The sequence below is a fragment of the Mytilus edulis genome, chromosome 3, assembly GCF_963676685.1.
Source record: "Mytilus edulis chromosome 3, xbMytEdul2.2, whole genome shotgun sequence".
Taxonomy (NCBI): domain Eukaryota; kingdom Metazoa; phylum Mollusca; class Bivalvia; order Mytilida; family Mytilidae; genus Mytilus; species Mytilus edulis.
In genome coordinates this window covers 14,472,961-14,488,482 of record NC_092346.1, presented here as the reverse complement: position 1 = coordinate 14,488,482, position 15,522 = coordinate 14,472,961, and the positions used below count along the sequence as shown (strand labels likewise).

General features: G+C 32.9%; 1 protein-coding gene across 2 annotated transcripts in view; it reads right to left on the bottom strand.

Moving 5' to 3' along the window:
* Positions 1-14,939, bottom strand: part of LOC139515850 (thyroid receptor-interacting protein 11-like) — a 51,438-nt gene extending 36,499 nt beyond the window's left edge. For both annotated transcript variants that reach the window (XR_011662856.1, XM_071305579.1), the window contains exons 1-4: positions 14,700-14,939; positions 4,457-4,533; positions 3,607-3,717; positions 1,451-1,559 (exon numbers count right to left, since the gene is read on the bottom strand). Coding sequence is in view for 1 of the 2 variants with exons in the window: in XM_071305579.1 (XP_071161680.1) it covers positions 1,451-1,559; positions 3,607-3,717; positions 4,457-4,533; positions 14,700-14,793 (391 nt within the window). In the remaining variant the exon portion in view is untranslated. The remainder of the gene's footprint in view (positions 1-1,450; positions 1,560-3,606; positions 3,718-4,456; positions 4,534-14,699) is intronic.
* Positions 14,940-15,522: the final 583 nt, after the last annotated feature.

Here is a 15,522-nt window from a genome sequence, read left to right as displayed (position 1 = left end):
CCCTATTTCCAATTTTCCATCCACTTGTATTTTTACATATTTTATTGTTTTATTCCACTGAAAAAATTGACCATTGCAATAGTGTTATGTATAAATAATTTCTCACTCTCGTGTGACCTTCAGATGACAATATATATAGCCTCCAAGGCCAACAGAAGAATGTTTGTCGGTGAATTCTGAATGACCTTAATATCACAAGAGCACAATCTTACTGATAAACATAAAGCGTCACCTGTGTCATAAGCAGGGACAATACAGTATTCACAACCAAAACTATTCTTAGCACTACAAATGATTATCAGAAGGGGAATATGGAAGTACGCTGACCTTCACATGAATTTTGCAGTTTATACATGTCTAGTCATTTTTGGGGCCCTATATAGCATGCTGTTCCGTGTAAGCAAAGGCTCTGTGTTGAGGACCTTACTTTGACCTATAATGGTTTTTCTTTTACAAATTGTGACTTCAATTGAGGGTTGTATCATTGGCACTCATAACACATCTTCTTATATATAAAGACAAGGGCATATCCAGTCATTTTTTAAAGACGTATTCCCAACCCAGGATAAAAGGGGTGGTTTGTGGTGGGGTGGTTCCAACTATATATCCTCATTCAAATGCATTGATTGTCGAACAAAGGGGAGGGGGTTCCAACACTCGAAACCCCCTGGATTTGCCACTGCATGACTATGAGTTGAGGAAATTTGAATAAAAAGATTTATCAATTTAAAAAAAGACAGCCAAACCTTTTCTCAATGATTCCTATTATATTAATACAGAACTTTAATATACATTGAAAATGATCTAGATACAGAAAAAGTGGTTTCAGAAGTAACTTTTACTGCAAATTTCAATTAGTTTGTATGTAAACAGTTTGTTATTAAAGCTGTCTATCTATGCCACAAAATTGGTCAATTCTATTATCTACAGGGCAGTCCTTGAGTTCATGTGATCTGTCTCATTTACAGCCTTTTCATATGTATAGACTATGAAATATACAAACATTATCCCTCTGTATATTCCATTACCATTCAGAGTTAAGCAACCCAACAAAATCACCAACATCCTCTACATCGAGTGATTTCAACCTGAATCCCCTGCTTAAATTATGACAGAATTTTTCAGGAGACTGTTCTTCACCCCCCCTCCCCCTTCTCCAAATAAGACCCTTTATTATGTTAATGACGCCCAATATTCTGTTTTATTGCAACAGCCATCATAGGCCCTGTATCATGTTAATGAGGTCCAATATTCCCTTTGCATCAGCTATCATCATGATCATTGAGGAAAATAAGATAAAAACAATTCAAAATTGGTTTTGAACAAGAAAACACAAGCTCTCAAGAGTGTTTAGCCAAATTATAAAATATTACTATTAATGCTGCCATTATGAGACAGATTCATTTTGGTGAATTTGCTTCTATTTATAAGATGAGAAAAGAGTACTAACCATCTGACATGTTATATTCTCCATACTCTGTTTTCTGTTGACTGTAGTCTGTGGTACTCTGGTGTAACAGTAACTCATGATGATCATCCTTCAACTTCTTTATCTCTGCCTGAAAAAAGTGCAAATGTACAAATGTAATTTGATTCTATTACTTTTTATATTGTCAATACTCAAAGCTTTGAGAATTCTGTATTTTGTTGATACTGTAACTGAACAAAACCTTGAAAAAATTTGATATTTTATATTGATACTAAAAAACTTGAAAATTTGATATTCTATATTGCTGATACTGACAAAAGCTAGGAAAATTAAGTCCTGCATATTTTCTATACTCAAGAGCTTTGAAAATTTGGTATGTTATATTGCTAATAAGTAAAATCTTTAATAATTTGGTATTTATATTGCTGATACTTAAAAGCTTGAAAAATTTGAGTTTTATATTGTCAATGATTAAAAAAATTGGTAACTCCCTTTCACTACCAATATAAAATGAAACTTGAGAACTATACACAAAAGATCAAAGGTCAATTGTGTGGCTATAACTTTTGCCTTTCTTTTTCGTTATATCAGAAATTATTAACTTGCTTATTAAAACAATGTGACCATATAAACAACAAGCGGATGAAGAATGATTGTCAATGAGACAACTATCCACTATAGTTTAACAAAAGTAGATGTTAGCATTATAGGCAACTGTACAGCCTTCAACAATGAGAAAAAGCCAAAATATATAGTTGGCTATAATTTAAGGCCTTAAGGGCATACGATACAGTTTTGATCCTGTATTTACAGTTTGATGAAAATTTCCATATAGGCTAGTTTTTGCCTGCTTAAATCAAATATGTAATAAAAATATACCTTCTTGTGCTACTTTTTGAGTTGAATGAGGTCGAAATTTTGTATATTTGCTCAAATTCGGATTTGTGGCCGTATTTTCCCTTTCGAAAGAAAACCATAACTTTTTTGTTTTAAAAGATAAACACAAATTGTTTTTTGTTAGATAATTTGTAATTTTTGTTTTTTATAAGTATCCTAAAAAATTATGCATTTTTTATTCAGAAATAACTCATATTTATCAAATGGTCATGAATTAAGAAAAAATCGTATTTTTTTTGCTGTATATTTATCAAAATTAAAAAAAATTCTCTATTTACAGTTTTATAAAATTTGGTCCACATAATCTCCCTACAAAATGAAACAAAATGTCGTTTTAAAAAATAGGGGTCCATGCACTCTTTTTCAAATTAAATCAGTTTGAATGATAAAAAATAGTCAAAAATGCATCTTTTCCCGATATGTCATAGTTTGACGTCGCGAAAATAACATTTTCGTTAGCAACGTCATTACCTCCCCTGTAACTGTATTGTATGCCCTTAATTGCTGTTACTTGAATTTTCAGTTAAGCCTAGCAAATATAGTTCCCATGTTGACAAATTGATAAAGAGAAGATATAATTTTTTTTCAATAAGAAGCCAGGTATAAAATTGATGCTTGAAAGATAAGGAACCCAATATGAAATTCAAAGGCCCAACATTAATAAGTTTAAGAACAGATATGAATTAAAACAGTCATGATTTAAAATATTCTTTATTCAGATAGAAGAAGCATGTTTATTTAGGGACACTACAAAAAAAAAATCACCAAATGCATCTTTGATACTCATATTGTTCTAAGGTTTGAGTTTTTCTGAAAGCGTTTGTGAAAAAGGTAACCAGAGGATATAAAAAAGAAGATGTGGTATGATTGCCAATGAGACAACTATCCACAAAAGACCAAAATGACACAGACATTAACAACTATAGGTCACCAAACGGCCTTCAACAATGAGCAAAACCCATACCGCATAGTCAGCTACAAAAGGCCCTGATAAGACAATGTAAAACAATTCAAACGAGAAAACTAACGGCCTTATTTATGTAAAAAAATGTTTGCTCAAATTTATGGGTGGTTACAGAGCTAAGCTTACGTTATAATTGGATCATTCAATAGCTAGGCCTTCAATCTTATTGATAAAAATAAGACTTAATTTCTATAAGCTCTTCCAATTTTCAAACTTTATAAGATGATATAATATTTCATTTAAAAAATGTTCAAGGTCAATATACTGTTATGTAATTAAAATAAAGTGTTGATTTACTGATCAGTACACAACATACCTGCCTTTCTTCCAGAAGTTGTCTATATTGTTGAGATATAGTGTTGATTTGCAGTTCAGAGGATTCAGCTTTCTCTTCCAAATCATGGTTGAGTTGTTTCAGTCGTTCGTTCTGAAATTAGTTTGTCATACTGTGTAAATATTAACAAATGTAAACACTAAATGGACAAAGAGCTCGGCAAACAATTGTGAAAGGTTTAACAGATAATTATAATACTAAATACAAACTTCCTTTATTTAACTTTCTATTTAGTGGGGAAAGATGTTCCATGTGCAAGGGATTAAATTAACCTACAGGTAAAATTTGTATGGAGCACAGAAAATATAGAACCATATAATTTTTTTTTACAAGTATCTTTTAAAGGTCATGCAACCATTTTTATATGACTTCCACGCCAATAATAAAACAATTTGAATGGAAATAGATAAAGAATATATGAAGTTATACATACAGTCTGACATAATATAAGGACTTATTTCAATTTTTATATTTTTATTTAAGTAATTTTTTGTGATATTGAGAAAAATTCTATTTTTTAAATTCATATGAAAAATTTCAAAATGCAAATTAAAATCATGTGATTATAGCTCTGTCGCAATAACATCACAAATTAATGCAATAATTTCTGAATTTACATGTACAGTATCCTGAAATAAGCTAAACTTATTTAAAACTCCATGTGACCAAATTGAAAATGCACATCATGCGATCAGGCAAAAATTTCTATAGCAAGACCAAATCATTGCATAGTTTTTTTCTTTCTTTTTAATCTCATAATTGCGTGTTTGAAAGTGATTTTTGCTAAAAAAAGACTTGTAACAACCCTTAATTCTAACAATTCAATAGTTACCTCAGAATTTAAAGTTGTTATAATATTTTGGCAATCTTGTATTTTTTCTTTAGCGATGATTAGTTCTGTTCCTTGATCTATAAAACAAAATGTCCATATAAGGTATGTCTGATAACAATTATGACTAACTTCAGATAAAAAAAAAAAAAAAAATGACAACCCATGTATTGATTAAACTATGCTTATTACCCTTTTTTTTTTAAATTCCATACAAATGAAAAAAGACAATATTACGTGTAAAACATACATTTCCTCAAAAGCAGCAAGAAAGGCGCAGAAAAATAAGTTTCTGAATTAAAAAAAAACTCTACCTGAAACGTTCTACAGAAGAGCAAGGGACGCCATTATATCCTGCATAGCTCGCCACGTCTACCTCAAAAGCAAACAAAAAGCCCCGGCTTACTGTTGTAAATTAACCTAAGTGACACATACTTCAGTTTCTAACGATCGTCCAACCATCTGCAAGTTGGCCGGGGAAAACGAGATAAGCGCTTCCAATCTGTATGTTTTAGATATAGGTGTGCCTTCAAACTTTACTGATAAAACTTTAAATTAAAACTCTGTTCTATAAATCAATAGAAACTCTACTTCAAGTTTATACATTTAAGGAAGATCTAAATTTATTATAATGTTGACTTTCAATAAAATACAAATACTTCAACTACAAAATATCTCCATGCTTAGCAGTAAATGCTATGGATAACTTATTGTATGAAATCTACTAAATATGTGAGAATAATCGTTAAACTAATGTAAATGATTAAACATTATGATATGAAAATCCTTAACAAATGTCCTTCCATATTTCTTGGTTCAGGTGCTTCTACAAACAGTGGTTAATTAAAGAATTTAAATAAATTGACATTCAGATTTGAATCCAACTTTGATGTCCTTTGTACACACAATTAAATTTACAAAACTAAGTGTGCAAACATGAAGTCCACACAGTTTAAAAAGAAATGGACAATTCTGACAAAACTGCCTGGCAGTGATCTATAAGCATGATAAAGTTAACAAGGAGCTTTCTGTTTTTAAAACGAACTACAAAATGTATTTAACTGACATTTTTTTTATAACATCTGAATTTTTCAGTAGGGATTGAATCAAGCTAAAAACAAATTTCTAAAAGGATATTTATAAATGACCTTCTTCATACTACACCTGAATTCTCCTCAGTCCTCACATGTGTCTTGTACATGTATTTACAGTCCCTAATCTTATCTAAGTGGTATGGGCTTTGCTCATTGTTGGAGGCTGTACAGTGACCTATAGTTGTTAAGTTTGTGTCATTTTGGTCTCTTGTGGAGAGTTGTCTCATTGGCAATCATACAAACATCTTCTTTTATATATACATACTAAATGTATACAATGTATCTGACGAGGATACTGGACCCCAAAAATAGACAAAATTTGGGGTGAGATGTAACTGTGCATGTAAAAAAAAACCTGGATTAACTGTAAATGTACAAAAATGTATCTCCATAAGGAAGCTCATATGCATACACTAGTGCTGTAAAACCTTAGAGTTTGGTACAAGTCTATTGTCAAGTACAAGCAAATGTTACTTTTAAGATATTATCAATTTTGAAGTCCTTTCAGTTATAAAACTTCACCTGCTAATTCAGAATAAAGTATTTGTCCTCAAAATATCGAAACCTAGTATTTTCAACAGTTGATTTCTGAGCAGGAGTGCAATAATTGTGCTCAAAGTGTTAATCTCAGATGAATAAAATCAAAAGAATTGTAAGGTAAATCACAAGTAAACCAAAAATATAAAATATACACCAAAGTATCCTTGCACAGTTAACACCAATTTAATCTTTTTGTTAGTTTTATTTTGTTAAAATGTGACGAGTCAAGCCTTTTTTAACTGATTTTTATAGCTTTTCTTATATATTGTGCTGTTACACCATTGTCCAAGATTAGGATACTACGTCACATGTAAGGATACTTTTCTATATATTTTTAATGGAAAAACAACTCGCTTCAAGGTAAGGGACGACATCAAAAGATCAATGTAGCATAAACCAGATGCTCCGCAGGGCGCAGCTTTATACGACTGCAGAGGTTGAACCCTGAACGGTTGGGGCAAGTATGGACACAACATTCAAGCTGGATTCAGCTCTAAATTTGGATTGTGATTAAATAGTTGACAAACAGCATAGGTTTTTGTCACAGAATGAATGTGGTCTAATGAACTTAAAAATTTGTTTTTGCCTTTGAGCAATTCACTATGCTGTTGAATATTAATCCTCTCAAAAAAATGTTTGAAGAAATTTTCTTTTTATTTATGAAATCTGAAATGAGAAAAATTGCCCCCCCCCCCCCACCCTTTTTTTCACATCCCCTTCCCTTATTCCAAAAATGATCTCAATTCAAATTTCTAATGGAGTTTGCAACAATAACTACTCATTTAAATACATCATAAAATATTAAAATGTAAAAGAAGTGCTTCTAATCACTGAATGGTAAAGATTGTTTTAATTTATTAGTTGGTAGTAAAAGTGAATATACATTGTATATTGTATGGTAAAACAATAATTTAAGATGATTCAACTACTATTCTGGACAAAGAAAGATAACTCCAATTTTCAAAGAATATTTCATAAAAACTGTGCATTTGAAAATTTCTTGCTATTGCGCAATATTGTGCAATTAGATATTTCTTGCTATTGCACAATACTGTACAATTGAAGATTTCTTGCTATTGCACAATACTGTGCAATTGAAGATTTCTTGATATTTCATAAAAACTGTGCATTTGAAAATTTCTTGCTATTGCGCAATATTGTGCAATTAGATATTTCTTGCTATTGCACAATACTGTACAATTGAAGATTTCTTGCTATTGCACAATACTGTGCAATTGAAGATTTCTTGATATTGCACAATACTATGCAATTGAAGATCTCTTGCTATTGCGGAATACTGTGCAATTGAAAATTTCTTGGTATTGCACAATACTTAATATAATAATTTTGGACCCTGATTTGGACCAACTTGAAAACTGGGCCCATAATCAAAAATCTAAGTACATGTTTAGATTCAGCATATCAAAGAACCCCAAGAATTCAATTTTTGTTGAAATCAAACAAAGTTTAATTTTGGACCCTAATTTGGACCAACTTGAAAACTGGGCCAATAATCTAAAATCTAAGTACATGTTTAGATTCAGCATATCAAAGAACCCCAAGAATTCAATTTTTGTTAAAATCAAACTTAGTTTCATTTTGGACCCTTTGGACCTTAATGTAGACCAATTTGTAATTGGGACTAAAAATTAAGAATCTACATACACAGTTAGATTCTGCATATCAAAGAACCCCAATTATTCAATTTTTGATGAATTCAAACAAAGTTTAATTTTGGACCCTTTGGGCCCCTTATTCCTAAACTGTTGGGACCAAAACTCCCAAAATCAATCCCAACCTTCCTTTTATGGTCATAAACCTTGTGTTTAAATTTCATAGATTTCTATTCACTTATTCTAAAGTTATAGTGCGAAAACCAAAAGTCTTCGGACGCCGAGGACAACTACGGACGAATATAATAACTTATATCAAATAGTTTAGGGTGGAGGGGGTTAACATTGCTGCAAGTTTTGTTCATCCAAAATTGATTTTACATATATCCATTTTGGTCAATTTTTTTCCAAAATTAAGTTTAGAAAGGGGGGGGGGGGCAATGATATAGGGATCAAGAAGTAAAAGAAGAGAGGAGTACTATACACTGATGGTTTATTCTGAGGAGTGAGAATACACTGTAAATTGTATAAAACTGTGTCAACTCACTTTTTTGATTAAAAATTGAAAAGTATCCTTGCATGTGACATAGTATCCTGGTCAAGTTTTATTGGCTTTGAACTAGCTTTCAGTAACCATAAGTGCATGTACTCCAGATCAGTACATTATTTCTAAAATCTTATTGTTAAGTTTTATTTTGTCTCCATTCAATGTAAATAGTTGAGCTTCTTTTAACTGATTTATTTAGTTTGTCCTAATATCATAAATATATTAAGGTGTTACAACACTTAGAGTCCAACACCAATTAGCCATGTTAGCAATATGTTATTCGTAGTTTCATGATGAAAATGTAATTGACTTCTATAAACAAAGTTTCCATTATGTTCTTAACAAAGTCATTTCAGGGAAAACTAATAGAGAAAAGAGAGTAGTAAATGGTAGTCTCCCCTTAGGAGCCCAGTGCCCAACCGAATTGAACTTCCTTCAATGTGTACATTTTCCTTTCAAAAAAAGAGAAATATCATTGCCAGCTGCTTCTAGAGGTGAGCAGCCAGATTGCCCACTATTCATACATGTTACAAATGAGAATGCAAAGACTATAGCATGTATAGAAACTTAAAAGTTGGTAATTATACACTTCCTAAATTGCATTACTTACATTGAGGTAGGCTGTTTTGGTTATGATATTTTTCTAAAGGACCAAAATATAAACTCACTGACACAGTTGCAAATGAGGAAAATTGTAACTTAATACACTCATCTTTAATGGATTTGTAAATGTTATGCATGTGGTACAATGTAGCAAGACAGGGCCAAAGTATCCAGTTGTATGAAATTCAGCCTAAACATTTCCCAACCTGACCAAGAGAATATCTAGTTTTACAGGAAGCATCTGAATATAAGTATAGGACAAATTTGAAACCTGAGTACTCTGGAAGGACATATACACATATAATATTAAATAAATGGTGAAAGGGTCTATGGGACAGAGATGCTGCCCCTGCTTGCATATATTTTATATAAAGAGTCATACAGTAAAAGTGACGCTAACCACATTTGTACTTGGGCTGAGTTTTGTGGTAATAAGTATATTGTGTATAAGTTTCATAACATTTGGTTTAGGCAAACTTAAAATTAGAAAACAGGAATGAAAAATTCAGCATTTTTTCTATTTGTAAAGAGGCATAGCTCTAGAACAGTAAAAGTGAAGCCACCAAATTCAAACTTGATCGGTGTTTTGTAGTAATAAGCATTGTACATATAAGTTTAATAACATTTGTTTGAAGAAAACTCAAGTTAGAGTACAGAAACAAACTTTTGGACGTATAGATTGACAAGGGTCAAATGTAATTTATGGTAATGACCCTTCCCTTTGAAGGGGGCATAAATTTCAAAATTGGAAAGGAGTTTCTTAAATCAATCACTACAACAGTGACACTGTAGAGTTTAAGGTAAACTGATCTCGGCTAACTCTGAAGTTAATGTGTAACAAATTACCTTTATCAGATACATTCAAAATTTGTGTAAGTAAAGTCCTATAACTCTAGAACAACAACTATAACAAATTACTTATTGCGATTTAACTACCAGGACATAATTTAAAGTTTCCATATAAAAAGAAGGGAATGTGGTAAGACTGTCAATGATACAATTACATAATGTATGATATCGACCAACGTTCAAATAAAGGGGATGAAAGCTATTATAGGCAACCATACTGCCTCCAACAAAGAGAAATATTTAATCAAAATATGGGGATAACACCTAGAGCAATGGCAAATATAGTCAAATGCGTTTTGTTAAAATATACTTTTTTGCTTTTATGGTCTTTTGGAAAATGTTGTTTGTGCTGTATTTAGACCCTTCTACAAAGAAATTTGTTTACATGCACATATATTAAAATTGCTGTTTTTATCCAACACAATGAAAGGTTTGAAAACCAGTTTCAATCCTCCATTTTCTACATTTGAAAATGTCCGTACCAAGTCAGGAATATGACAGTTTTTGTCCATTTGTTTGATGTGTTTTGTCATTTGATTTTGCCATTTGATTACGGACTTTACGATTGAGTTCAGTATTTTTGTGATGTTACTTTTTGAACAAAGTATGTTTTCAATGTAGACTTGTTTATATATATACATGTACAGTATATATATATAGCAAACAAAATGTTTTCCTAAGAAACTCACTTGATCAAAATTCACTCTTCTTATCTGATAGAGATAGGAATAATAGACCGACTCTGTATATTCTCGTTTTAAAGATACATGTAATACAAATTATAACAATTTTATCTTAATAATACTTTGATTTGAAAAAAAAATTGCCAGATGGTAGTGTTTCTTAGCTATATATATCATGTATATAGTTAACATTGAAAATTATTTCACCATGTTCAGAACAACAATCCCTAACAACATGAACAGCATTCAACAGGTTTAGTATTTCATTCTGGAACTGTAGTCTAAATAATCATTATGTCTTGAAAGGCTAGTACTACTTTTTTGCATTGACAGATACAGCAACACTGTAGGTGTCAGTTGTTGTAATGTGTAATAGCATTATGATCTTGGACATCAACTCTAACGTAAACTTTGCAGCCAAGGGGGTGGATATGAACGAACCAATTCTTCCAGTATTGCCATTGAGACTGGATACAACCAAACCTGCAGAAGGTGCAAAACCCAACTCAGAGGATTCACCAAAGGATCCTCCCTGATGAATGCAGCCCTACCTGTGGAGGAAAAGTACCAAATTCTCACCCACAATAAGCAAAATGGTTATTTTTTTTGACTTACTGGAAGCAAAAGCTGCCTTTGACACTGTGGTGCACTCACATCTTCTCCGCAGGATGTACATGATGTATCATGCTGGGATTCAAGACAGGACATGGACAGGTGTCTTCATCATGTTAATCAAAACTCAGAAAGTAGCATAAAATGGTTTGGAAAAACATCGGAGCGTTTCACAGTAGGAAGGGGTGTCAGGCAAGGAGGCATACTGAGTACAGACCTGTACAAGTTATACATCAACCCTCTGTTAGACCACTTCCAAAATACAACCTACGGCATGACTGTAGGGGATGTCAACACAAACAACACCGATGATGTCGCAATATTGAGTTCGCAATCAACTGATGCTCAAATTATGGTCAACATGGCCCTTAAAGTTTACTTTGCCAACTCAGAAGAATACCAGCTGCAGCCAAAGAAAAGTGTACAAATTAAAATAAGCAGTAACAGCAATAACACCAAACTGAAAGAAGACAACCTGATGATGGGACACATTTATGCCTAACGTAACGGTACCCAAATTGCACCGAGTACCCAAATTGCACCTATTTAGCAAAAATAGCAGCGAAACTCTTACAAGATATCCTAGAGACTAAACCATTTGTATTTTTATGATTTGATACTATGCACATCTTTCAACATAGCTAAAAATATTTAGATATGCACAAAACATTCACAGTATTTATCAACAGATGAAGTGTTTACTGAAAAAGCAAAATGTACTGAAACATCGCGATGCGACGTCATCAAAACGTCATCTTTTTAAAATGAGCAAATACAATATGTTACAAGTATCATTTTTTTTTTTAAATGAAGAGTAAGCAAAATATTTGAAGAAATTAAACAAAAGCTCTGTTATTAGACTTTTGACGATGCAATTTAAGCATAGATGCAATTTGGGTACTCCTCATTTCAGAATCGTTGATGGTTTGGAGGTCAGTTTAGACCAATTTTTCTATGATTCCATATGGATTAAAAATCAAATTGGTGTACCAATATAATAAAGAAGGATATGGCTACAAAATAAACACAGAATGGACATTTTTGTCTTTATCATAAAAAAATGTAGGTGAAAAAACTGTCAAAATAGGTGCAATTTGGGTACCGTCACGTTAATGTTGAGCAGTCTACACACCTTGGGATCATCAGAACTACAACTTGGAAGAACAATATACAAAATTACACCAACGAAAATATAACAAAGGCAAGAAGGAGTGCATACAGTCTACTTGGATCTGGTTTTCATGGACATAATGGCTTGGACCCCGAGTCACTACTGCACATCTACAAGACGTATATACTTCCTGTGCTACTTTACGGAATGGAACTACTAACCCCATCCCGTAAGCCACTTGAACAACTTGAGATCTTACAAAAAAGAATGCTTTAACAGATATTATCGCTGCCAACAAGATGCCCTGATCCAGAAGTCTACATACTCACAGGAATTCTCCTGATTGAAGCCCAAACTCACATCAAGACTCTAACTTTCTTCAACAATGTCTACCACCAATCAGAAGAGTGTACCAGGAAAAAGCTTGCCAGGAGACAAATGACAGTCTGCAGTGAGGCTAGTAATAGCTGGTTCATAAACATCAACAAGTTGCTACGTCTTTACAATCTCAACGAAGCGAATACCTACTTGGCCAATCCAATAAAGAACTCAGTGGATCACATTGATAAAGAGTGCTGTGATGAAATACTGGAGCACCAAAATTGTACAAATGTCCAAACTATACTTAGGGCTCAAGTACCTGAGCAATCAAAACCTTATCAAGGGAAAACTTCACCAAATCCTCAAACACAAGAGTCACTCTGCGCTAGACAACAGCAGTATCCCTACCAGATTACGCCTTATTACTGGAACTTATGTACTCCAAAAAAAACAGATTCAATTCTACAGATAAGAAACAGTCCCGACCTGCCTGATTTGTGGATTGCAAGAGGAAACTCTAGAACATTATGTAATGCAATGTGAGAAGTTGCAGTCCTTTAGAACAGTGATACTTAAAGAGGTGAATGACATATACAAAATGTATGGCAAAATGAAATGAATAACACCACAAGATTCCATGACTTGAACATTTCAACACAAATGCAAATGCTCCTTGACAGTGAAAACTCATCAATCTAAATAAATATAACTCAGCCAGCGCAGCCCGTTTGGAAAACCATTCCAGAAACCTTTTCTTCAAGCTTAGGCAGCAACCATTTGATTTTCTGGGGGGGGGGGGGGGGGGGGGGGCTATGGTTTTCTTTGGAAAAAAAAGTTTGTTTCCAATTTTTGGAGAAAAAAATAATTTGTTTTTGATTCTGAGAAAAAAAAATTGTTTGTTTCACCCTCCGCTGCCACTATATGTAATGCTAAAATTGAAAGAAAAAAATAGTTTTCGACTTGTCGCGAAAAAAATAGATTGTTTTTCGCCATAGGCGAAAAAAAAATTTGTCCAGAAAAAAAAACCATAGCCCCCCAGAAAATCAAATGGTTGCTGCCTTAGAACATAAACTGCTTAGAACAAGTGCAAAGGAGGGCCGCCAGGTTTGTAACAAACAATTACACTGATAAAACACCTGGATGTTTGACAACTATGGTCTAGAAGATTTTTGTAAAAGTTAATGACGGCGGATGCCAAGTGATGAGAAAAGCTCACTTGGCCTTTTAGGCCAGGTGAGCTAAAAATCATTCAGTTAACGTACTCTACTAAAAATAACAGAGTTAACTCACCAGAAGATCAAAGGAAAATTTACCATTTATGTTACAACATTCTTTTAAAGAATCCAGTCCTTAGCAAGGAAGAAGAAGAAGAAGAAGCTGCACATAAAGAGAAATACACAGTTGGACAAAAAGACACAGCGCAGAAGATAAACTAGCATGAAGGGTAGGGAGACCATTGACTCTGGGTCTCAAAGCACTGGCTTGCCCACAGATTCCAAGTGAACATACCTTTAGTTTTTACCATACAATGTACATATACTTTTATCACGATATAGTATAAATCCTGTGTGAACACTGAACTTTTAGATTTTAAAGAGCAAATATTTTTAGAACATTGAATTTAAATACGTTTTAACCAGGCAAAGCCACTATATATATATTTTGTATGTGATAGTGAGGGCATTTTAGATTTTAAACGATTAATAAGGCATCACTTTTATATATTAACGCAAAATCCCTTGTGGAAAGACTTGTTTTAACTTTGATCATGTTGATAAAAATCACCATGAACTTTTAATTATAACATATATAACTTTTAAAATGTCGGGAGGTGTTGTTGCGGATTGCAAATACAACATGTACTATCTTAAACAATATTCATGTATGTAAATAATGTACATAATGGCAAAAATGAATGGTGGAAGGATGATCCAAAATTCATGGATAAATTGTGGTGATGGGATCCAGTCACAGCACCATTGTAAATAATGAGCAAAGCCACCCAAAACACCTGTTCAACACACAGAACTTGTGAGGTTCTCCTTTGAAGGGGGTAAAGATATAGAGGTTATAAGGTTATAAGGTACGGTACATCATGTACATGTACATTTAGAAAGTTTGGGTTGTCATGCATGATTGCCAATCATTGGATGACACACTATTTTGTTTTAGTCAAAATAAACAGTACTGTGTATAACCGTATATCATTGGGACAATACGACACTTTGGTGTTTTCTGATTTGAACCTTTAGATTACCATGTAAAATGTTTACCACTTGTTTCCTCTGTGCCTTCTGTTAAAATGTCTTTAGTCAAGTTGCTTAGCTGACCCGTAATTGACGAAAGACTGCCCCCAATCCATGACATCTTAATATTCTGTTAGGACATAATCATAGGTATAAATAATTAAAGGTGAACATGAGTAATGATCGTCTAAAAGTGACAAAATCTAATAAAATGATGGTGTTTATGGATTTGCCAACACGGCGGTAGCCATATTTGTCCGGAAGTACAACAGGGCTTTGTGGGTAAACATATTTCGTCTGCTGCAGGTGTCTTCGTAGAAGTCCGCGTTCAATAGTGCACTGATCAAAGAGTAAAATAACGAAAAAGACATATAACTCAAAGGAAAATTCAAATTGGAAAGTGCCATATCAAATGGCAAAAGCAAAAGCTCAAACACCAAATGAACACGTCAAATGAATGGAAAACAACTGTCATATTCCTGACAATTTTTTACGTAATCACATAAAATTTTATCAAAATAAGACAGAAGATACCAAAGTGACAAAATACGTTGAGATAGCCAATATAACCACGAAACAATGAAAGCCATGAAAGACAAACAATGTTTTTAAGTGCATATACGGCAGTCAACAGGGTTAAAGAACATCAGTTGTTCGACCTGTTAGTCAAATGCGTTTTGTTTAAATATACTTTTTCACTTTTTTTGTCTATTGGAAAATGTTGTTTGTGCTGTTTTTAGACCCTTCTACAACGAAATTTGTTTGACACGTATAAAAACTGCGGTTTTTATCCAACGCAATCATAGGTTTGAACGTAGTTTTCAATTTTGACTCGTTTATATATAGGACT